Below are 25,790 nucleotides of genomic sequence, written 5' to 3'. Positions count from 1 at the left end.
TGAAGAGATTGAATTTTTATGCAAGGGGTAATCAAGCAAGCTTTGTCCTGTGGATAGTATTGATCTTCTAGTGTTGTCTGCACTCATCAATGCAAGTGGAGTGTATTCATGATACCGACTTGTGCCAGTCAGCAAGATTATAGCAGATCGGATGTGGACTTAATTCCATTTTCCTGCCTGCCCTCCCAAACCTGGACTCTCTTGAATCAAATGCAACTCCGCCTTGAATATATCTGATGGCTCCACCTTGAAATAAAGGCCAACTTCCATTTGCCTTCATTACTGTACCTACATGCTAAGGTCACCCAGCTCCAAGCATTCTGCAGTCTCTCCATTTAGTATTCAGCTTTGCCATTCTTCCTGCCACCTTTTTGCCCACTCACTAACCTCAATTTCTTTGTAGGCTGTGGTTCCTTGCAACCAGTTTTCATATCCATCTTTGTATTGTCAGTAGATTTGGCTATTCATCCAAGTCATTAATAAAAGACGACAAGTAGTTTGAGGCCCAGACTATTGCTGAACTGGCTTTGCTTCCCAGACTAACATTCCGATGTTTATTCTGCTGCCCACATGCAGGTAATGCACAAGTCTCATTTTTGCATCACCCTGTGCCTGCACCAACATTTGGGCCTTGCCTTCAGCTGCCTAGTTTTCAAGTTCTGGAACTTGCTGTCACCATTTGACCTCCTTAAAACTAACTTTGATTACCAGACTTGGGTTGCCTGCCTTCCTAATGGCTCATTATGCCCATGAATCATTGAAACAAGATGCTAGTGAAATGCAAGTTGTATGAACAGAAGGACAAGTGGGACAAGTGTTTCCAGCACAGTTAAGCCATAGCCAGATGTGAGGCAGCTATGTGCACCTACTTACCCACAGTTTACAATCCCCAGGGAAAGGAAAACCTTGGAATCAATTTAGAGATCATGCCAACTGCTGAAAGAAACATGATTGTCATTGTAGGGGAAATTAGATAGAGGTTGTTCTGGCCATTCAACTCATGTGGGATTTGGGGTGCACTTGCTAGATGGTTTCAGAACTGGCTTAGTTATAGAAGATAGTGATGGAAGGGTGTTTTTCAGAACTGAGATCTGCAGCTAGTGGTGTTCTGCAGGGATCAATGCTGGGACCTCTGTAGTACATACAAATGATCAGGAGGTAAATGTGGGTGGTCTGATTCACAAGTTTTGCAGATGACAGATTGGCAGAATTACTGAAAGTGGCGAGGATACAACAGGATATAGATAGGAAACTTGGGCACAAATGGCAGATGAAGTTTAATGTGGACAAATGCGAGGTGATGCATTTTGGAGGATCGAATTTAGGGATGAATTATACTGCAAGTGTTGGAACCCTTAAGAACATTGACAGAGGGATCTGGTAGTGCAGGCCCACAGTTCCCCAAAAGTGGCAACACAAGTGGCCAAGGTGATTAAGGCAGCATAAGCATGATTGCCTTCATCAGCTAGGGCATTGAGTACAGGAGTTGGGAAATCATATTGCAGCTATATAAAATCTTGGTTAGGACGCATATGGAGTATTGTGTGTAGTTCTGGTCATCACATCAGAAGGACGTGGAAGCTTGAGTGCACAAAGGTGGTTCACCAGGATGTTGCTTAGAATTGTTTCCACTGGGAAGATAGAGGCCGAGGGGTGACTTGATATGAGGGGCGTAGACAGGGTGGATAGTCAGAGGCTGTTTCCAACAGTGGATGTGTCAAATACAAGGGGGTAGAGGTTCAAGCTTGAGGCTTGGTGCGGTTTGAGAGAGATGTGGTGGGTGCCTGGAAAGTGCTACTAAAGGATGTGGTGGAAGCAGGCACATTAGCAAAACTTAGGCATCTGGATGAGTGCATGAATAGGGAGGAAATAGAGGGATACAATAAGGGCAGGTGGTTTTTACCAGTTAGGGAATCACTGGCACCGGCTTGGAGGGCCAAAGGGCCTGTTCCTGTGCTGTACTTTGTTCACATCAATTTGAGCATCTACTTTGAAAGACTGAAGTTAGATCCACCCCAAGAATGTATCAAATGGACCAGTGAACAGATTTCTTAATGCATTTGGAAAGTGATCAGACAACTCGCAGATTATTACACACATTGGGCAAGTTCCTTGAGAATGACATACCATGAGTCAACAGGCTCCTAAAATAAAGGTTACAAGGAGTCATACAGAAAGTTAAAATTAAAACATTGAGATGGAATTTGAGAGATTTCCCCAAAAGACATCACAGAAGCACAAAACAGACATGTCCATAGCAACTGTGCATTTAGCTTTTAAATGCGCCAGCCAAATGAGAAAATCTGGACTGAATCTAGTGATGGGAAATAAATGACTCAAAAATAAAAGTGCCTCAAAATGATCTGCCTGTGTACCAGTTTGTTCAAACAAGGGCATGATTCACAATACCAGATAATGAAAATTTCTGTACCTTGAAAGTCCTTAGTATGTTCCACATCCAATCTTCTAGGTGACATGCATTGCCATGCTACTTGGTCTTTTAGAAGGCTGTCTACTTAAGTCAAACATTTGTGCGCTTCACAAAATTGTCCAGTCAGTCAATACAAACACAGCCTCAACTCCAAATTACCCAAATGAACCACACTTGATCCTTTCAAGATGCATTAAAATGGAGGGACGGAAAAAAAAAGACTTAATGTTTTCTAAAACTTACCAGTGCCTTCGTCAGAAAGGGATTTTTTAGTACTTTCTGTCTCTGCTTCATCATCTTCCTGAAGAAAACAAAAGGAAATTTAAAGTTAAAATGGTTAGTTACATTAAACTAAATGTTGGCATGGTTTCAATTAAAATTGTAATGTCAATGGGAGCTATGCCAAACAGGAGAAGTGCAATATTAAAATGTAGTCACAATTTACTCATGACTTGATTTTGTCTGTACTCAAACAATAAACCACTTATTATCCTCAATTAAAATGAATATTGTTCTTTCAAAGGAAAAAGCAACTATTTTACCTAAATGGATAAAAAGGGTGCAGAAAGTGGTCAGCCATCAAGTTAATTGCTCGGCTTGAACGTGCATTAAAAATTCCTTTCCAACAGCATAATTCAAGTGTGCTGAACAAAGTGGTTTCAAACCAAAAATTGCCTCAAGAAATGTAGCCACTAAAAAAAAGTCACACTGCTATAAATTTCTCCCATGCAATATATTTTTGGTTTGGGACTTCAGTTCATTTGGCAATCCAGCCTCAGTTCAAGGACTCCCTCAAGGACAGTGACTAGCTGAATTTTCCAGTCATCTGTTCTGGGATACTTGCTGTTGTCATTTAAGACAAAATTTCTAATCCCTAGGAAGGCAGACTAGGTTGGTAAACTACACTAAGAAAAATTCAGTACAAGTCTTCAATAATGATCACTGTTACTCAGTTAATTGAAACCTGGTGAAGAAACTTGCCTCCCAACAATTTCCACATTTTTCAATGTATTGTATTTTGATATTGGCACTTTGGAAAGGTTTCAGAAAACAAGACTCATTCCCCAACTATTCCTCAAGTAGTAACTCAAAACCTACATCTAAAATTGTATGAGGCAGATCATTGCAAAGAACCACAGCACTGAAGAAATCAGTTCTAAAAGGCCAACTCTTTTTATTCCAAGACATAGTAATTTTAGATTCCCCAGTGAGGGAGAGCATTCTCTCGGCATCTAGCCTATTAATGCCCTTTGGAAACTTTATTCAAATGAAATCATATCTCACATTGCTAAACTCTAGGGCATATAGTCATGGTCTACTTAATCTCTCTTAGAACAATTACATCTCAGGAATTGTGAATTTTCACAGCCCAAACTCCCTACAGGGCAAATAGATCCTTCTCCAAGTGAAGAGTCCAAAATAGTCCACTGTACTCTAGGTGCAGCCTCACCAAGGCCCTTTTTTAAAATATAGTAAAACTTCATACTTGCATTCAATTCCCTTTACAGAAAAGGGAACGTACAATTTGCTTTACTAATTGACCAGTGCAGCTCAGGACAATACTGCAAAGATTATGAGACACATTGTAGAAGGGGGTACAGAAACCCCTGGGATATATACACACACATTATACAAAAAAGGTACTGTCTGCATGGACACAATCATTGTTAGAGAATTTTAAGTATTATAGATTTAAACTGCATCTTCAAATGTGTTGTAAGCTTTGGCCAAGATGCAGCCTGCCCCAAAGCATTGTGGGAGGTGAGCAGAAACACAGGCCAAACAACTGGAAACAATAAGACCATGCTGCTGGAAGCTACCAAGGCTTTAGAATAAATGGAAGTATTTAGCTTCTCATTGCAGTGAATAAAAAAGTATTCAGCTTCTACTGATCAGGTGTAGCTTGCAAACCAGAGAAAAATGACTGTTGCCATGGTTGGGAGGTGGACCAACTGGATTTATGCAGCTAAAGGTTGGAAGGGGAGAAAGACCTTCCATACCCAGTTGACCAATGAAGTTCCAATTCAGCTAATGTAAAATGCTATTGGCCAAGGTAACTAATGCATGTTAATGTACTTGGATCATCCAGTGCAGATAACAGGTTGGGTGGGAAAAATGAACCTTTGAAAAAGGTACGTTATGTCAGGGAGAAGTTGCATTCTTCCAGCTCTCCCAATGCATGCTGGTCAAATAAAGAACGTCTTCAACTGCACACTGTCTTTGAGTATTTGTATTAGCTAAGTTTGGTTCAATACCTGGAACTCGAGGAAAGCCCCCAGAAAACCCCCTTACAGACATTAAGCAAAGAGCCAAATCACAGCTGACTCAGATTTCTAATCACATGTAGACCTTTGCACCGAAAAAGCCTTTTCCATCTGTCCCATGAATCCATGGCCTGAGATTTCAAAACAGCTGGAATAAGTTTCATTCTCAGACAAGTTCTGTCCGGAAACAGTCTTCCAAATGCTGTAGACTTCTGCAAGATGTTTCAGATTCTTAAAATGCTATTGAAGCTTCAATAAAAGCAGTACATTGGGAAATAAACTATGCTTTAGTACAGCACAGGAAACAGGCCCTTCAGCCCTCCAAAATCTGGAGGGTCATGTAAAAAGAAATGCACAAAATATTCAATGTGCTAAAAGGACTTGAAGATCATACCCCCTCCCCCAACCCAAATGATTTTTCATTAATAGCCAGTAAAATACACACAAGTGTGTGGTGGACTACAGTTGTGCCTTTGTCCTGTCTGGACCACCGTTGTGTGTTTGTTATGCCTGGACACATCCCCTGCCGGCTCGGCTCCTCCCCCTGTCACTAAGTATAAAGGTGGCTGTTTCCTCCCCCTTGTTCAGTTCGGGTCGGTTCCAGGTATTGAAAGCATATCTGTTAGGATATGCTCCTAGTTCTGTAAGGAATAAAAGCCTACAGTTGTATCGGCACACTAGTCTTTTGCCTAATTGATAGTACTTCAAAGTGGAACATAAAGGAAAGACAAACCACATCCCCACATGACTCCATCTCCTGTTCAATTTTACAGCAACTCTTCAAAATGGAGACTTCACTCTATTCATTAATGAGAAATGGGCATCACTGGCTCAGCCAGCATTCCCAATTGCCCTTGAATGGAGTGCCATGCTCAGCCATTTCAATGGCAGTTAAAGTTAACCACAGTGCTATGGATCTGGAGTTACACATAGGCTAGACAGGTTTTTAAACAAATACATTTCCATTCCTCCAGGCTTTTATCCAATTCAAATTACACTGCTGTGGTGGGCAGTAAACCCAGGTCCCCCGATTCCTAGCCCAGTGGCAGTACCACCATTCCACTGTCCCCACACACTAATGACCTATTCTAAAACACAAATGACAACAGCAGATATAGTAATCAAATTCCTCTAGCTGGAGAGATCAGAATACTGACCGGCTGCAAAGTGCCCTCTTCCATAAAAACCCAAGAAATAGGAGGAGTAGGCCATCTAGCCCCTCGAGCCTGCCCCGCCATTCAATATGATAATGGCTGATCTGATAGTGGTTTAGTTCCACTTACCCGCCTGCTCCCCATAACCCTTAATTCCCTTATCAGAAATCTAATCTACCTGTGACTTAAACATATTTAACAAGGTAGTCTCCACTGCCTCAATGGGCAGAGAATTCCAGAGATTCACTACCCTCAGAGAAGAAGTTCCTCCTCAACTCAGCCTCAAAATAAGGGGGAGTCAGTTTAGGACAGTGTCCTCTAGTTCTGGTTTCCTTTCCAAGTGGAATCTCTCTGCTTCTACCCTGTCTAGCCCCTTCATTATCTTACGTCTCTATAAGATCTTCCCTCAGCCTTCTAAACTCCAATGAGTACAGGTCCAGTCTACTCAATCTCTCCTCAATCTACACCCCTCATCTCCGGTATCAACCTGGTGAACCTTCTCTGCACTCCCTCCAAGGCCAATACATCCTTCTGCAAATAAGGGGACCAAAATTGCACACAGTACTCCAGTTGCGGCCTCACCAGTACCTTGTACAATTGCAGCAAGACCTCCCTGCTTTTACACTCCATCCCTCGCGCGATAAAGGCCAACATTCCATTTACCTTCTTGATCACCTGCTGCACCTGCAAACTGAGTTTTTGCGATTCATGCACAAGGACCCCCAGGTCCCTCTGCACAGTAGCATGTTGTAATTTTTCGCCATTTAAATAGTCCATTTTACTATTATTCCTTCCAAAGTGGATAACCTCACGTCAACGTGAAGTACTGTGCAAGGATATTACAAAGAAACCATCCCAAGGAGAGAACATTGACTGCCAAAATCATTTAGGGATATAGGAGGTGAAGTCTGCTCTGAACAGCCACAATGTGCAATCAATGCAGAAAGCAGCCAAAGCAGTTAACCACATTTCAGTTATTTATTTCCTTCATGTACTGAAAAATAAGTCTATCCTAACCATCATATGGCCCAAGGAAGGAGTTACAATTTATCTAGTTCTTTAAATTGAGGTAGCATCAATAAACTTCTGGAACTTTGATTTAGACTCAAAGCCTGTGCGATTACTTCTTTATAACCTGAAAGCATACTTAGGACAACACACAACATTGACAAAGCACGCAATAAATTCACAACCCTGTTACAGCCAGACCATAGTGCTGTTAGGAGTGTCACTTTTACCCCATCTCATGCGGTTGTAACGAATGTTTAAACATTTAAATCATTGAATAGGGGACGAAAAGGAGTAGAGTCATAACATTACTCAAAGACAAAGGCTACAGTTTCAACTCCATTTGTAAATTCAGACAGAAGGCATCAGCTGATGATCAGGCCAGAGAATTGAACAGGGCAGTGCGCAGGAGATGTCTGGAGCCAGTGACAGCTCAACTCAGAACAGTCTCCGTGACAGGCAAGTTCCTGGCATCATCTTAGCCAGGTGGTGATGGAAGCCACAATTCATTTATCGAACTGATTAGGATATTCGCTCAAAATCTTCAGATGAAGTTCTGTTAGAACACCCAATACCAAGAGATGATTTCCTGCACTAATTTGTTGGAAGCAAGCCATTTCAAATTATCTAGCCAGCCTACAACCTTGCGCGCTTGCCCAAATTCTATTGCCCATATTCTAAAAGTTACACCTGTTCTGACCTACACCCACTCCAGCAAAGTCTACAGAGCAAACAAACAGTCACATGAGACCACAGCAACAAGAGGGCACGTGGCAGGAGCCATTCCCAGGATCTCAGGCAGAGTAAGAGTATGGCATGTAGCTATTGAGCTTAGTGATAATCTACCTTTGGGCTTTAGCTTTATTGACAGACTAAAGTCAACTGAACGAGGCAACAGTTCATAAAACCAGTTGGCCTTACCAAGTTATCAATTTTGTAAGCCATGGATATGCATCACATTCTTTCACACCCAACGTTCATTCAAAAGCATTAGTGAGTGGCAATTTAAAAAGACACCAAGGTGAAATGGCCCACTAATTCCTGTACATTTTAATAGCCAAGATTTTCTTGATTCACAGATAGTTGCTCAAAATCATAGGTTAAATGCAACTGAAAACAAAATACAAGCCAAAAATGCCCAGCATCTGAGAGAAGGAAAGGTTCACAATTCACAGGAGGCCTTTGGTTGGAACAGACTTTGTTGCTGACTGACCTTTCCCTTTTGATTTCTAAAAAGATACTGAAAACTCAAAGACTTGATTTATAGTGTGCACGCAATTCCCAACAAATCCAATTTTGAACCCAATTGCTGTGTAGTTAACGGATGCCAGAAGGAAGAACTCCCCTCATGGGATCTTTTGCATCTACTTGAAAAGATGGAATGCCTCATCCAAATCAGGTATTTGCAGTAATGAAGGAATAGGGGCCGTAAACAATTCTGTAAACAAATCATTAAAATCTGTTGTAGGAAACAAGACAGGTAGAGGTCAGGACAAGTACAACATTGGCTGAAGAGAATCATAATTTATTGGATTCTATACTGTTGGGCATTTGCAAATAGCTTTGAAATGGTTCTAAGACAAGATGTATTTCCAAACTGTCGGGTAGACTCACAGAATTAGCTCTGCTTATGCACTAATCAATCAAGCACCACACAAGCTGCATGGAAATACTACATTTGAAGAAATGCATTTCACCAGCTATCACATTACAAATCTCCAATTTTATCTATTTGACCTGCAAATGGCAGCCAATTTGGATTAGGAATGGTTTTCCCTTGCCACGTATTGGAGAAAATAAAAATCAGCAAGGAAGCACACTTAAATCAGTTTGCACGAGATTTAACCACTTAGGGTTTCATGAAAAAAAGGTAGAGGTTGCTGTAACACTTAGGCTCATTTCACATTTGGTTTAAAAAACAGAAGCTGTGCAGAGAAAAGCCATGGTGAGTTTGGCAACATCAGAAACATCCTTCATGCTCCCACATCCAGCTTTTAGCCAGTGAATGAGAAAATGTAATCTTAAAAAAAATTTGTGAAGCTAGTGACAGCATGCAACAATTGAAAACAGAGGGAGCAAGAAGTGGTACAATCCCAGTTGATATTACTGCTGGATGGAACCCTGGCTCATAACTTGCTTCTCTTGGAAAACATGAACAGTGTCACAGAACTGCCAATTAGCTTTTAATTTAAAAGATTAAACAAGTCTGACTATAATCTTACCTGACAAAGAAGCAGCGCTCAAAGCTAGTGGCTTTTGCTACCATATAAATCTGTTGGAATTTAACCTGGTGTTGAGAGACTTCTTACTGTATAATACCCCATCCATATCTGCACTTATGCAGATTTTAAGGACACACGTCACAAAATAGGATAGTGTTCTCAGCAAGTCCCTGTAAGCCATTAGACTGCTAGAAAGGGCAAGCAGTCAGTGCAGGAATCCCCTGTGGTCGTCCCGCTCTCTAACAAGTGTTCCGTTTTGGATACTGTTGGGGGTTGACCTATCAGGGGATAACAGCAGCAGCAACCAAAGCAGAGGCACTCTAGTGCTCTGTCCCTCCCTGTTTAGCAACAGAGTAATAGTTATAGGGGACTCTATAGTTATGAGTGCAGATAGGTGCTTCTGTGGACATGAGACTCCAGGATGGCATGTTGCCTCCCTGGTGCCAGGGTCCAAGATGTCTCTGGCTTGCTCATCCTCTCCTTCAGAATGCTTTCTGCCTGTTCAGAGGTTGTGGTACATATTGGTACTAAATGACATAGGTAGGAAGAGTGAGGAGGTCCTGCAGCAGCAGTTTAGAGAGTTAGATAGAAAGTTAAAAGCAAGACTTAAGGGAGTAATCCTGAGATTACCTGCGCCATGTGCTACTGAGGCTAGGAATAGGAAGATCATGTAGCTAAATAGATAGTGCAGGAGGGAGGGTCTCAGATATCTGGACCATAGGAGTCTCTTCTGGGGCAGGTGGGACCTGTACAAGGACAGGTTGCACCTAAATTGGAAGGGCATAAATATTCTGGTTGGGAGGTTTGTAGGAGACTAGGGAGGAAATTGCATGTCCCCAAGCAGAGATATTTGAATCATCAATAGTCACAAGTGAGATGCCTGAAGATTGAAGGGTGGCAAATGTTGTGCCTTTGTTTAAAAAGAGCTGCAGGGAAAAGCCTGGGAACTGCACGCCAGTGAGCCTCACATCTGTGGTGGGTAAATTGTTGGAAGGTATTTTGAGAGACAGGATCTACAGGCATTTAGAGACGGAAGGACTGATTAGGGACAGTCAGCATGGCTTTGTGGGTGGAAAATCATGTGTCTCAAAATTTAATTGAGTTTTTTGAAGGGGTAACCAAGAAAGTAGATGAGGGCAGTGCAGTTGATGTTGTCTACATGGACTTTAGCAAGGCCTTCGACAAGGTACCGCATGGTAGGTTGTTGCATAAGGTTAAATCTCACAGGATCCAGGGTGAGGTATCTAAATGGGTACAAAATTGGCTTGATGACAGAAGTCAGAGGGTGGTTGTAGAGGGTTATTTTTCAAACTGGAGGCTGTGACCAGCAGTGTGCCTCAGGGATCAGTGCTGGGGCCACTGTTATTTGTCATTTATATTAATGATTTGAATGAGAAAATAGGAGGCATGGTTAGTAAGTTTGCAGATGACACCAAGATTGGTTACAGTGGTCAGTGAAGGTTATCTAGGATTGTAACAGGATCTTGGTCAATTGGGCCAGTGGGCTGACGAATGGCAGATAGAGTTTAATTTAGATAAATGCAAGGTGATGCATTTTGGTAGATTGAACCCAGACAGGACTTAGTTAATGGGAGTGACAGAACAAAGATCTAGGGATACAGGTTCATAGCTCCTTGAAAATGGAGTCTCAGGTAGACAGATGTGAAAGCGCATTCAGCATGGTTTCATTGGTCAGAACATTAAATACAGGAGTTGGGATGTTTTGTTGAAGTTGTACCAGACATTGGAAAGGCCACACTTGGAATACTGTGTGCAGTTCTGGTCACCCTATTATAAAAAGGATATTAAACTAGAAAGTGAAGAGATTTACTAGGGTGCTACTGCAACTTGGTTTGAGTTATGAGAGGCTGGATAGACTGGGACTTTTATTCTCTGGAGTGTAGAAGGCTATGGGGTGATCTTATAGAGGTCCATTAAATAATGAGGGGCACAGATCAGCTAGGTAATCAATATCCTTTCCCAAAGGTAGGGGAGTCTAAAACGAGAGCGCATAGGTTTGGGGGGGGGGGGGGGGGGGTATGAGCAATTGGGAGTAGCTTCAGGTTTAAAAAAGGGCAACATGGACCAGTTGAGCCCAAGGGCCTGTTTCCGTGCTGTAAACCTCTGACTATGACTCTAGTGTCACATGGGAGGATATAAACTAGTTTGGCAGGGGGTGGGAACCAAAACAAAGGTGAAATAGCTAAAGGGGAACCAGACAGTAGTGCCAGTAAGACAAAGAGCAAGCATGGTGTGGTAGCTAATCAAAGGAGGGTCTGGTGGACTCAAGTGCATTTGTTTCAATGTACTAGGAACTTTGTTGCCATTAGAGACTTGGTGAAAGGATGGACAGGATTGGCAGCTTAACATTCCAGGATACAGATGTTTCAGGTGGGATAGAGAGGGATGCAAGGGGTGGGGGAGTTTCACTACTGGTTAAAGGAGAATATCACAGCTGTCCTGTGGGAGGGCTCAGTGAGGCAGTATGGGTAGAGCTCAGGAATAGGAAGGGTGTAGTCAATGTTGGTGGTTTACTATTGGCAGCCTAACAGCAAGTAGGGAGATAGAGGAACAGATGTGGTAGATTTTGGCAAGATGTAAAAGTAACAGGGTTGTGGTGGGAGATTTTAACTTCCCCTATGTTGACAGACTCATTTAGTGCTAGGGACATGGATGGGGCAGAGTTTGTAAGGAGCATCCAGGAGGGTTTCTTGAAACAGTAGGTAGATAGTCCAACTAGGGAAGGGGCCATACTGGACCTGGTATTGGGGAATGAGCTGGCTGATGGTCGATGTTTCAGTCAGGGAGCAGTTTGGGAATAGTGACCACAATTCAGTAAGCTTTAAGGTACTGATGGATAAAGGAAAGTGTCGTCCTCAAGTTAAGGTGCTAAATTTGGGGGGGTGGTGGAAGGCTAATTACAACAATATTAGGCAGGAACTGAAGAATGTAGATTGGGGGCAGATGTTGGAGGGCAAAAATCAACATCTGGCATGAGGGAGGCTTTCAAGTGCAAGTTGATAGGGATCCAGGACTGGCACATTCCTGTAGGAAGGAGGATAATTATGGCAAGTTTTGGGAACCTAGGATAACAAGAGATGTTGTGGGCCTCGTCAGAAAAAAAAGCAGCATTTGTCAAGGCTAGGAACACAAGAAGTGTGGAATACAAGTAGAAAGAAACTGGAGGAAGGAGGGCTAAAAAGAGTGTAATGAAAAAGCATTGGCCAGCAGGATTAAGGGAAATCAAGGCTTTTTGGCCCACTCAAAGACGGGGGTAATGGGTGAGGTATTAAATGAATACTTTGTCAGTATTCACCAAAGAAAAGGACTTGGTGGATGATTAGTGTGGGAAAGGGTGTGTAGATAGCTTGAGTCATGTTGAGATCAAAGAGATGGTTCTTGAGAAACATTAAAGTAGACAAGTCCAAGGCCTGATGGGATATACGCCAGAATACGGAGAGGCAAGGGAGGAAATTGCTGGGGCCGAGAGAAATCTTTGCATCCTCACTGGCTGTGGGGGAGATCCCAGAGAATTGCCAATGTTGTTCCTTTGTTTAAGGGTAGCAAGAGTAATCCAGGTAATTACAGGGTGATGAGCCTTACTTATGAGAGTGGTAGGGAAAATTTGGAGAGGGTTCTGAGAGACAGGATTCACTCCCACTTGGAAATAAGTGGAGTATTAGAGGCAACATGGTTTTAAGGGGAGGTTGTGTATCTAACTTGATAGGGTTTTGAGGAAGTGACAAAAGAATGACAAAGATGATTGATGAGGGTAGGGCAGTGGATGTTGTCTACATGGACTTCAGCGAGGCCCCTCATGGCAGACTGGTGCAGAAGGTGAAGTCACATGGGATCAGAGGTGAGCTGGCAAGGTGGATACAGAACTGGCTCGGTCATAGTACCTTTAAGACTTGATTAGCTGTAAAGACTAAAGACTCACATTCCAATCATTATTCTGTAAATTGAGTTTGTGTCTCTGTATGCCCTGTGAGCAGCTCTCCCACTCCACCTGACGAAGGAGCAGCACACTCCGAAAGCTAGTGGTGTTTGCTACCACATAAACCTGTTGGACTTCTTACTCGGTCAAAGACGACAGGGTAGCAGTGGAAGGGTGCATTTCTGAATGGAGGGCTGTGACAAGTGGCATTCCTCAGGGCTCAGTGCTGGGACCTTTGCTGTTTGTAATATATGATTGAGGAAAATGTAACTGGTTTGATTAACAAGTTTGTGGACGACAAAGGTTGGATTTGCAGATAGTGATGAGGACCAGAGGATACAGATCGATTGAAGACTTGGGCGGAGAGATGGCAGATGGAGTTTAATCTAGACAATGAGGTAATGCATTTGGGAAGGTCTAATACAGATAGGAAATATACAGTAAATGGCAGAACCCAAGAGTATTGATCGGCAAAGGGATCTGGGTGTACAGGTACACAGGTCGCAAAGTGGCAATGCAGGTGGAGAAGGTAGTCAAGAAGGCATATGGCATGCTTGCCTTCATCAGCCGGGGTATAGAGTTTAAAAATTGGCATGTTGTAGCTTTATAGAACCTTAGGCCACGTTTGGAATAGTGTTCAATTCTGGTTGCCAGACTACCAGAAGGATGTGGAGGCTTTGGAGAGGTTACAGAAGATTTGCCAGGATGTTGTCTGGTACAGAGGGCACCAGCTATGAGGAGAGGATGGAGAAACTTGGTTTGTTCTCACTGGACTGATGGAGCTTGAAGGGCAAATGGATAGAAGTCTACAAGATTATGAGAGGCATGGATGGAGGATAGTCAGAAGCTTTTTCCCCAGGGTGGAAGAGTCAATTACTAGGGGGCACTGTTTAAGATGAGGGGCAAGGTTTAAAGGAGATGGACAAGGCAGGTTTTTATTTAAAAAAAACAGAGGGTGGTAGGTGCCTGGAACGGCAATGGAAGCAGATGCTAGTGACTTAAGGGGCACCTTGACAAAGACATGAATAGGATGGGAATGGAGGGATATGGTCCCTGGAAGAGTAGGGGGCTGAAGTTGGGCAGTATGGTCAGTGCAGGCTTGGAGGGCTGAAGGGCCTGTTCCTGTGTAGTAATTTGTTCTTTTTAAACCAATAGCTCAACTTGTCAGACATAACCCACTGAAGCCAAGTGGTTGTCACAATCCAACTTCAACAAATTCTCCCCCCCGCTTCCACAAGTGTTTCAAAACTCCACTCAGAAATGCTTCAGAATCTTCTAAACAATGCTCCCCCCAGCTGTTAAGCAAGGAACCCATTGCCAGGATTTTAAACTCAGTAATTCTCTCCCTTAAATTGCCACATGCATTCGAGTTTCCACACAGATACCCAGCCACATCAAGAGAACACTACTGCTTCAGAGGCTGTAGCATAATATCACCTCAGGATTACATCACATCTTTGGCTTCTTGCCAGCCAACTTCACCTAGTCTGCACCTTTTAGCTGTCTTCAACTAAGAACCTTTCTGCTCCTTTTAACTTCAGTGAACAGTACCTTGTTCAAATTCTGGTTCCTAGTGTCCCTTTGACTTCAGTCTTCCTGGGACCACTTTTCACAGGTATCCTGAACTGTTCTACTCTTCCAATTACTTTGCTGGCTTCCACTTCTAGCAGAACGGTTTTTCTCTAGCTGAGAAGCTTTAACTGCCTGGGGTCCAGTTAAAAAAAATCTCAAAGGTCCAATTTAAAGCTGGCCCCTGGTTACGAAGCAACAGCCTGGTTCTCAGAGTTCAGTTCCACACTGTCAACTCATCACCAGAGCTTGAAATGAAACCAACACCCAAACATGTTTTCTTCATGAACCTGAAGTTACAACTCTTAAACACCAAATTAAACTCAATGCTGGAAAATGCCAGCAGGTCTGATAGCAGCTGTGGAAAGAACAGGCCCAAGTCTAGATGACCCTTCAGACTCAAAACGTTTGTGTTCTCCACAGATGCTGCTATCAGACCTGCTAACATTTTGTTTCAGATTCCAGCATCTGCAGTAATTTGCTTTTCTCACCAAAATTATGATTGAACACCACAAAATTAACCACCTGTTTCCTGATAGAAGTGCTTACAAGGATTTGAAAGACAATTGATAGCTAATTTGGAGTGCTTTTCTGCTTCCAGTGTTGTGTTAGTAGATCTGCGCTGGTCACATGGCTATTCAGCCAGGAAACATTTTCTGCCCCCCCTCCAGTGAAACTGTGGTGATATTACACTCAAACCATCAGAATTACATTAGTGAATGTTACCTACTTGTGCACCCCAAATTACCACGTATTGCATTTAGCACACAAGTAGCTATAATCCAAGAACTGGATAAAGTTATCCGTTGCTCTCTTTATTACACTTGTGGTACTTCAATTTCTCACACCAATTAGCCAACAATTTGCACAGATACATGTTGTGGATTCACCCAAGGAATAGAAGGCAATGAACTACACAAACTCCTATTTAGCCAAAAGAACAGACTTTCACCTCATCATAAGATGTCCTGCACCTCAAAAGGACAGCATTATATTGTATTGACTAGTCCGTTAGCCTGTTTCCAATAGATACTGCAATTTTCAGTTTCTGGTGGCACATATTCCCTTCCTGCTCAAGCATGCACTTGGAACCAGAACTCATTGCAGCTTTGGTCCAAACATACACCAGAATTCTAGAGGTGGTGAGCAGCAAAGCAGCTTTTGGCCAAATGCAGCAGCAAGGAGCATTGTAAAATTAAGTCAATGCAAATCCAGGGCCCCTAATACAAAGGACAGTTATGATTATTGGCCTCCAATGATATCACAGCCCAAAAGGCAGTGTCCTCGGTCCAGGTATTTCAATGATCTGCTTTTGAATACAAGTTGGAATTTTGAGTGCATGTACCAAGGTCTGGACATGTATGTGGCAGCCAAAAGTCAATGTTTGTGCCATACAAAGAAAGTGAAGCAATGACCAACTCCAATGAAAAGGGTCAATCACCTCCCCATCATTGGATTCCCATCATCCTGGGGGTCACTAATGCCCACAAATTTATTGGACATAAATACCGTGGCTACAGTCAGATCAGGAGCATGAAGGCACAAAATCAAGAGCAAGAGCCTCGATGGGTTGCAGCTCCAACACAAGAAACTTCATTATCCAGGATAAAAATAAGCCTGCTGGATCAGCATCTCATTGACCAATACAGCAAAGGCAGTGTTTCCCCCTCATCTACAAGATGCACTGCAAGGGCAGAACGAAGGGAGCATCACCACCTGTAGATTCAGAGTCACATTCCTTCAGTCACAGTCAAAATCCTGAAACTCAGACTACTTTCACCACCATGAATAATGCGACCCAAGGCAATGGCTAACTACCACATTCCCAAGGAGAACAAATGCTGGTCTTGTCAGCAACACCCACAGCCCATGATTTGGAATCGATTGGTCTTACTTTTACTTCTTTTGCACTATTATTTTGAGCATTCCACTTTATGAACAGGAGGACACCGACTTCATGGCCATCAGGTTAGGTGAATTGGCCATGCTAAATTCTCCCTCAGTGTACCCAAACAGGTGCTGGAGTGTGGCGAGTAAGGGATTTTCACAGGAACTTCATTGCACTGTTAAGACTACTAGTGACGAAAACTTAATCACTAATCCCCAATCCCAGACCACAAATGGCTTTGCAAAACTGGTTTGAAACAGAACTACAAGTAAAAGCATCTCCGAGAGATTGCAAGGGCTCAGATGTCAAACAAACATTAGTGTTCCAAATAGTTTGAACTGCTGACTCCATTCCAAAAGATATCAAGATACAAATCACATCCAAAAGGAGTCCAAGACCATAGCAGTGGTGTTTCAACCAAGATTCCAGGTCTTGCCCAGATAATATGCAAAAGGAGCAGCAAATGATTGCTTAAGTACCATTGAAAGATGCTACAAAATGCCACTAAATACTGGTAACATTGCCTTAACATGCAACAGAATATCAAGAAAATTCATGTTACTTGGCAAGTTGATTATGACTCCAAGTTGAAATGTAGCTGGCTTTAAACCAAAACCCTCAATAGGGGTACTTATACTAATCAGTATTGTTCCATGCCCAGCACATATTGAAAAGTACAGGTCACCATCTAGCATTATCCATTCTGATAATGGAGAACTAGGAAGCAATCAGCGTTGTACAGGCCAAAACCTTTTGCTAGGTTATTAAAAAAATAAATAAAAGCCTGAATGTTGCAGCCGTGACTGCTTTTCCCATGCATACTCAACTAAAACAGCACTCATGGCAAAGTCAATAAGTACAAACCAGATGTCCTCACCCATTCAGCGAGTGGCTTAAACCTATTTCAACTTGGATAAAGAAAATCCCTTGAACAGCAACTCCACCTCTCGGCACCATGATCCAAGCAGAAGCTACTGAGGTTTGGCCCTATTCCCACCCTTGGTTGCACTGATTTGCTGGGCTTGAAGGCCAGATACCCAGATTCACTTGAAAAATATACATCCGAGAAGCTGACTGCAGTGTGGAGTCAAGTACATCGTCACAGATGATCAAGAGGAAGCCAAGAGGGAAATATAGCAATTCCCTACCCTGTGTTTTGCCAATATTTGAACAATTACAACAGTCAGAGGCCACCAAGACATGGATTTGTCTGTTAGCTGCCCCAGAAAATCTGCACAGCTTTTGCTACATCTTTTATGGCACAAGTGGGAAAACAAAATCAAGCATCTGCAGGAACCAGTGTCCACTATAATGATTTGGCAATTTCCTGAGTATTCCAAATTGTATACAGGGTGATAAAATTAGAATAGAGACAAGGTTGGTTGAGGATTCAGAATGACAGTCCCACAATTAGGTTCACATACAAATATATTGGTTGGCATTTTATGACATCAATTTGAGCACAAGTAAAATCAGATTTCAAATGCTAATTTATATTAGTGAAGTTCAGCTCAGCAAACACTAGTCAGGGTGGCACGGTAGCCAACACTGCTGCCTCGCAGCACCAAGGACCTGGGTTCAATTCTAGCTTTGGGTCAGTGCAGAGTTTGCACATTCTCCACGTGTGTGGGTTTCCTCCCACAGTCCAAAGATATTGGAGTTAGGTTGAGTGGCCTTGCTAAATTAACTCTAGTGGCAGGGGGATTAGCAGTGTAAATAGGTGTTATGGAAATAGGGCATGGGTGGGACTGGTCAATGCAGACTTGATGGGCTTCCTTCTGCACTGTAGGGATTCTATGATACTCAACTAATATAGCTATTTACAGTGAGGTAACATAAGGAAGCTTTCAATCACAATGCTCGATTTAAGAGGAAATAGGGACAGGAGGCCATTTTTCCCTTCTATCCAACCCAACAGCCTGATCCTGCCTCCCTTTCCTCCCCCCCCCCACCCCATATCTTTTGATCCCCTTCACCCCAAGAGCTATACAACTCCTTGAGATGTTTTGGCCTGAACTGCTTTGTGGTAGCAATTCTACAGGCTTATCACTGGCTGGGTGAAGAAATTTCTCCTGATCAGTCCCAGGTTTACCCCATATCTTTAGACTATGACCCTGATTCTGAACACCCCCACTATTGGGAATGTCCTTCAGATGAGACCAAAACAGCACAATATTCCAGGTGTGGCCTCACTAAAGGGCCTATGTGGCAGCAACACATCCCTGCTCCTGTACTCAAATCCTCTTAACATACCATTTGCCTTCTGCACACTTACCTTCAGTGACTGGTGTACGAGGACACCCAGGTCCCCTTGCACACTCCTCTCCCTCAATTTATAACCAGATAACAATCTGCCTTCTTGTTTTTAAACCATCAAGATGGATAACCTCATTTATCCACATTATATTGCACTTGCCTTGCACTTGCCCACCTCATTGTTCAAATGACATGGAAGTATCTTTGCATCCCTCAGCTCACCCTCCCACCTAGCTTTGATCTTCAAATTGGGAGATACAAGTAGTTGGGGTCCCAGCACCCATCCCTGCAGTACCCCACTGGTCACTGCCTGCCACTTGGAAAAAAGACCTATTTATTCTGATTGTCTGCCAACCAGTTTATCCATCTCAATACTATAACCCCAATCCCATGCATTAAATTTCACATGCTATCAATTGTGGGATCTTGTCAAAAGCCTTCTGAAAGTTCAAATAAACCACATCCACTGGCTCCCTCAAGTCTATCGTTACATCCAAAGAATTCTGGTAGATTTGTCCAGCATGCTTTCCCTTTAAATCCATGCTGACTACCTGATCCTGCCACCGTTTTGCTGTGAAATCTTTGATAATGGACTCTAGGATTTTCCCCACTTCGAAGTCAGGCTGACTGGCCTGTAATTCCTGGTTTTCTCTACCTCTTAATAGTGGGGTTACATTAGCTACCCTCCAATCTATAGGAACTGTTTCAGAGTCTGTATGATCTCTGAAGATCAATGCATCCACTATTTCTGAGGCCACTTCAAGTATGTTGGAATGTAGTTTACTAGGCCCTGGGGATTTATTGGCCTTCAGTCCTAGTTTCCTGAACACCATTTCACTATTAGATTTCCCCAAGCTCCTCCCTCACTAAACCCTGTGTCCCCCAAGATTGTTATGTGTTCCTCCTCCTTTGTGAAGACAGAAACAACATGCATTTAGTTGGGCAGCCATTTTTGTTCCCAATTATAAATTCCCCATTTCTGACTAAGGGAATACATTTGTATTCCATCCTTCTCTTCACGCCTATAGAAACTTTGTTCACCACATGCTTACTCCTGTACTTTTCCCCCCCTTCATAATCCATTAGTCCTCATTGGCGAATTCTAAACTGCTCCCAATCCTCAGGTTGGTTGTTCTTTCTAGCCAATTTGTATGCCTCTTCCTCAGATCAAATACTATCTGGAATTTCCCATGCAAGGCCTGGTTTCATCACCTTTTCCATTTTACTTGTATGAACTACAACAATTGTTTCTCTGGTGCACATGTGCTGTTCGAATGTTTGCCATTGTCTATCCACCATCCTAAAATGTCCCGATCCATCATTGCAAACTTGACCCAAGATTCAGGACCTTTGTCTCAGTTTGAAAGTTATTCACCATCCTGATAGAAATTATGGTCACTCATCCAAGGAATCTTGCAGATTGCTAATTATTCCTCATTCGACACCGTTGAGGATGGCCTGTTCGCTATCTAGTTGGTTCCTCAAAATTAGTCCAGAAAACTATCTGTATACACTCCACGAATTCCTCTACAGTATTGACCAATTTGATTTGTCCAGTCTATTTGCAGATTAAAGATACCCATAATTAGATGTTCCTTTATGACATGCATCTCTAATTACATTTAATGCCATTCCCAACATCAACACGATAGGTTTGGGGTCTATATACAGCCTCCAGTAATTTTTTTTGCCCCTTAAGTATTTAACTCTTCAGATTCCACATCTGTTACTTCAGCATCTGTTCCAGCCTTGGGTGACTGTCTAGGAGTTTGCACATTCTCCCTGCATATGCACCGGTTTCCTCAGGGTACTCCAGTTTCCTCCCTCAGTCCAAAGATGTGCAGTTAGGTTGATTGGCCATGCTAAAAATTTACCTTAAGTGTCAGGGGATTAGCAGGGTAAATGTGGGGTTACAGGCCTGGGTGGGATTGTTGTCAGTGCAGGGTTGATGGGCTGAATGGCCTCAGTATTAGGGATTCTATCTTCACAATAGGATCAATTTCTAGCAATGAAACTCTACCACCTTCTGTCCTTCCCAAATATTGAATATTCAGTTCCCATCTCTGGTCACACTGCACCCATATCTCCATAATCTCAACTACATCATACCAGTTTATATTTGCGCAATTAACTTATTGTATTCCCACAAGGTACAAAGCCTTCAAGCTCATTAACATTCCTTATCCTGTTCCCACTACTTTTCACTGGCTCTTGATTTCTCTGCCCATCACCTCTTAGCTCCCTTTCTGCATTTTGTTCTGGTCCCAGATTCCCCTTCTGCTCCTTGCAAAGATTCCCATTCCCTGCCATATTCGTTTAAACCCTCCCAACCACTAGTGAATACTCTCCATCAGACATCAGTCCTGGTCCTGCCCAGGTGCAACCCACCCAGTTTGAACTGGCCCCAATGTTCCTGAAATCCGAAACCCTCCCTAGCTCTTGAACCGCAGATTCACTAGATACATCCTGCTATTTCTGCTCCGACTAGTATGTGGTACTGAGCATTCCTGAGATTAAGATCCTAATGTCCTACTCCCCATGTTCTGCTTTTAGGGCTTGAATGTCATGTGCATCATGACACCCTCCCCTCCAGAATAAATCAAGCAAGCTATATACACAAGCTTAACACATACAGGACTGACTCCCTGGCTGACACAGGGGGTGTCCCCTCCCCAGGAGCCAACTCTGCATTGGTGGAGGTACACATGCATCCTCAATAGATCTTGGGCAGGTTACATGGCCTGCAAAAATATTGCCCCTTAAGCAACCACACCCCCACAGTAACCATATTACAATAACTTGCCACCACTTCATATCTCTGCAGCACATTTTAGCAGTTTAGGGCAGGGAGAATTGGACTTGGGTGAACAAAAGTCCTATATTCAATTTAAATGACTTAGTGCAGAATTAAACAGATCATTGAAATTCTAAGAATGGAACATCAACACCTCTGGCTGTGAAGGAGATAAATAAAAATCAGCCGAATGTTGCTGTTCTGATCAGTATAATTTACAACCTGCTACAAGTGAAGATACCTGGATGGATGGCAGGCAGCTTTTTTGCAGGGGCAACAGCCATCACAAGTCAATGCAACTGGAATGCTATAAACTTAAATGCCTCAAGTTTTTTTGTGGGGGGGTGGAAGGAGAACAGGGAGAAAGAGCAAAGGAAATAAATCCCTGCAGCATCTCAAATTGAGGAACCATGCATTAAAGAAACATACAAACCTGAAAAGTGGCTCAGTGCAGCAGAGAGAAAAGCTATATCCTTTAATATGCTTGCCGTAAGGATCGGTGACAGCGAAGGAATGGATACAAGAACATCTGCACCACCCCCTTGACCAACTTCTAGACCTTGCTACATTGTTTAGCTTGCGTACAAAGTCCATGGTGCCTTGTGATAAAAGTATACAAATATGTTTCAGGAAAATGTTTTGAAAGTCAGTTTTTCATACAGGTAGTCAGTATGTCTGGTAGGAATACAGCTCAGATGCTGGGAGAGCAGAATACTTGCTCATTTCAACCTTACAAGCAGTTATGCTGAGTTAAATGGACTGTTTACGCCCTGGGATTTCAGCTGAGTGATTGACAGAGTCATGACACCCTCCAAGATATTGCCTGGACAGGAAGATTTTAGGCATGGAGAGGTCAGTTAAACTCAGATGGAAAGGAGTCGAGACAAGGTGGATAGTCAGAAACTTTTTCCCCTAGGGCAGAAAGGTCAACTACAAGAGGGCACCAGTTCAGGGTTTTGGGGAGATGTGCAGGGAAAGTTTTTCAGAGGGGGGTGAAAGCAGGCACTTTAGCAATGTTCAAGTTGCATTGTCATAGACACAAATGGGAGGTGAACAGACTGAACCACGTATGGGTCTAAATAAGGATTAGGAATCAGCACAGACTTGGTGGGCCAAAGGGCTGTTCCGGAGCTGTTTTTTTCCTTGTTCTACGTGATGTGGTTTTATGTGCAGCGATGGGTTGGTAGCAGGGAAAGAAATAGGCTTTTGCCAATAGTAGCAAGTCTGCACTGACCCCCATCCCACCCAGACCCCATCACCATAACCCCACATATTTACCCTTGCCAGTCCCCCTCACCAAGGGGCATGGCCAATCCACCCAACGTGCACATCTGTGGAATGTGGGAGGAAACTGGGGCACCTGGAGGAAACCCACTCAGACATGGGGAGAACATGCAAACACCAGAGTGACTCAAGGCCAGAATTTGACCAGGATCCCTGGCACTGAAGCAGCAGTGCTAAACATTGTGCTACCCTATAAAGTTTGGCTGAAAATAATTGGAGGCTTCTGAAAGCTCCAAATTGGAAATTTGTCACACTTGCGGCAAATTGGTAATAGCCATCCATAAAAAAAGTTTCAAATCTAACAAGAATGTTTATTTGAAACTGGAAAAGTGACAAGTTAGGAAGAGTTGTTTCTTTTCATATTTAAACAGCTTCGTTGTGTTAGCGTTATACTTCAACTGTTATAAATAAAGCTAGTTCCGAAGATCCTGAATTTGTCAGTGGAACTACTCCAGGAACAAAGCATCCTTTCCTCATTTATGTGAAAATAGAAAAGGTTGTTGGGGGGTCAAGTCTGGCTTCCTGATGTAATTTGGGGTTCTGGTGCAGTGCAGTGATTCAATGAAGTGGGACAAGTGTTAAACTGCAATGAAGATTTTCTAATTTTACCTTCAAAAGGTTGGAGTAGGTTCTAGAAGCAATTAAAACTCCAGCCAAATAGTCTCCTCGGCACATTTATGAAGATCTGCTAAACCATTTGAATTTTGTTTTGATCTTGTTGAAATAAGGTCACTCATTGTTAATAAATCCACAGTTGCCCATGGTTACAGGATGTAGGTTCATGCTTGCAAATCCCTACATAACATTCCTGATCTTTGCTGGGCCATCGGCCAGACAAGAGATGCAGCACATTTCAATCCATGCCACTTTCCTAGTTCTTATTTGTCATTCATGTGGGGATGTTGGGAGATAAGAAATGATGCACTATGTTTCCACATTCGATGGACAAGAGGGCAGAGTTTTAAAATATGTATTTAGCCAATATTTGAAAATTGCACCCGTTCTTCAATCCCACACTGCAGTTATGACGGACACCTGTTAAATTTGAACAAAATGCTAGAGACACAGGCATGCAGTAACTGAAGACTTAACATGGAAGTGCACAGCGAGGGAAAGGTTGGAGGAGGTGCTAAGCATGATAGGGAGGAGAACACAAACAAGCCCAGGAAGTTCTGAAGATAGAAACAATTTACAACTCAAGAATAACCCACAAGTTTGATAGCTTGGTGCAATTCCCAGAAGTTATGTGGATTTGCCTGGGTGGTTTTACTGACAGTTGGTCAAGTTGCCAACATCTTGTTTGCTATTAATTGCTAACCCTTCATTATTTTTTCAATCCCACTAAATGGATCTCAAGAGTGGAGGTTCTAGCACTTGTAAAACAATGGACCCCCAGGGGACAGGAAAAGGCATGTGCATAGAAATTTACATACATACATCTACAGGACAATACAATTCACTAGTAGTGCACAATTTCTCTTCAATGGCATGGAGAGAACTGATACAAACTCTTCAGAGATTCCTGGTGCAGTCAAAGAACATGCTCACTGGGATACAAGATGAAGCAGCTCACAGTACCCGATAGGCTACTTGCAGCTATATATACACTCCTGCCATCTGTTTGTGCAACTCATTTAAAATGGTCTCCTTTTGTTAAGTGCCTCCAACTTCCTATCAAAATGCACCCTGAAATTCCCTGCTGTGCCGAATCAGTAATTTAATTTGATAAGGCAGGCGGTGTTCCAAATCCCTCCCCATTCTATTAACAGGCAATTTGAAAGTCACTAACAGCAGACTTGCCTGTACTTGGTGCATCATAGAGCCCCTTTAAAAAGGGGAGGTTTCAGACAGTTACAAACCAGTCAATTGGGCCAAATAGTGGGAATCCTGGGGCCAGTATGAGCTTTCCCAGGCAGAATTGATTCGGGAGCTGAAGTTGGTAGCACATTCTATAGTTTGTTGTTCACTCACTCAGACACTACAAGGGGCATTTATTCACAACGCCCCCCCCCCCTCCACTCCCAGAAAGGTCTCTTACCAATTAGTCAAATAACAACTCAAGATAGATAATTAAGGATACGGCACTTGCACCATTATTAAAACCAAACCAATAGTTAACAGGTTGCAGGGAGATCCAGTGAAGGAGGGAGCTTTCCCTGCTCTGGATTTGAAGTTGGTCAAGGCGGCCAGGGTCACCCAAGATTAAGTTTAGGCATCCTGCAGACAGGCTCTCGTGGCAAATAATTGGAGGTCCAGTTGTCCATAGGAAAAACATGGGTGGAAGTTGGGGGCTGTTCAAAATAGGTTTGTGGGGAAGAGAAACAAAAAGACCAAGCTTGGTGGGTGCAATGTTATTTTTGGTGTTCTGCAAGTTGTCTGCTTTCACTTTGAATAAAACAAGATTTCAAAATGAGAGCACTTTCGACATGGTCACCAGCATTGGTTGATCATAAATGGAGTTCAGTCCCATTACATATCTGCTATCATATCAATGGCATTTGATCATGGTCTTAAACATGATCTCAATGGCCTTCCTTTGTAACATGGTAGACCGAGTTTGGGAGTGTGCGTTTTGAAGCATCTGTGTTGAACAAAATTTTACAATAAGTATGGAATTCCAGAGTGCTGTTTAAGCATGTTCATTCAAGAGACCCCTGCCCATTATAAAACTTGGAACTTTCCAGAAAGCTTGCCAGGTTGTACTGTTCTTCAGTAGCCACTTTAGTGAAATGTACATAAACACCTTAACAAAATTAACAGCAAAAAGGAGTAGGGTCGCACCAAAATTAAAGTAGACTTAAAATGGTGGGATAGGGGCTGTTGTAGTCAAAGCTACAGTTCCAAACAGCATTTTTACACACTAGTTAGTTCTGCATATCTGTAGCACTATTCATTCTGCTATCTCAAATCAGTTTGACAGCAGCTCCTCAAGCATCCCATCATTTCATACAGCCAGTAAAAACCTGCCAAATGAATTAGTGCA

At 42.7% G+C, this 25,790-nt stretch overlaps 1 protein-coding gene across 3 annotated transcripts in view; it reads right to left on the bottom strand.

Annotated features, from left to right (window-relative positions):
• The window catches only part of LOC144501630 (uncharacterized), a 122,656-nt gene that overhangs the window by 44,687 nt on the left and 52,179 nt on the right, over positions 1-25,790 (bottom strand). For all 3 annotated transcript variants that reach the window (XM_078225525.1, XM_078225526.1, XM_078225527.1), the window contains exon 2: positions 2,675-2,732. In XM_078225525.1, coding sequence (XP_078081651.1) covers positions 2,675-2,732 — 58 coding nt within the window. The remainder of the gene's footprint in view (positions 1-2,674; positions 2,733-25,790) is intronic.

This window comes from Mustelus asterias, chromosome 12 (genome assembly GCF_964213995.1).
Source record: "Mustelus asterias chromosome 12, sMusAst1.hap1.1, whole genome shotgun sequence".
NCBI classification, from domain to species: domain Eukaryota; kingdom Metazoa; phylum Chordata; class Chondrichthyes; order Carcharhiniformes; family Triakidae; genus Mustelus; species Mustelus asterias.
The sequence above is the reverse complement of the archived record's forward strand: the minus strand, read 5'-3'. Positions and strand labels throughout refer to the sequence as shown.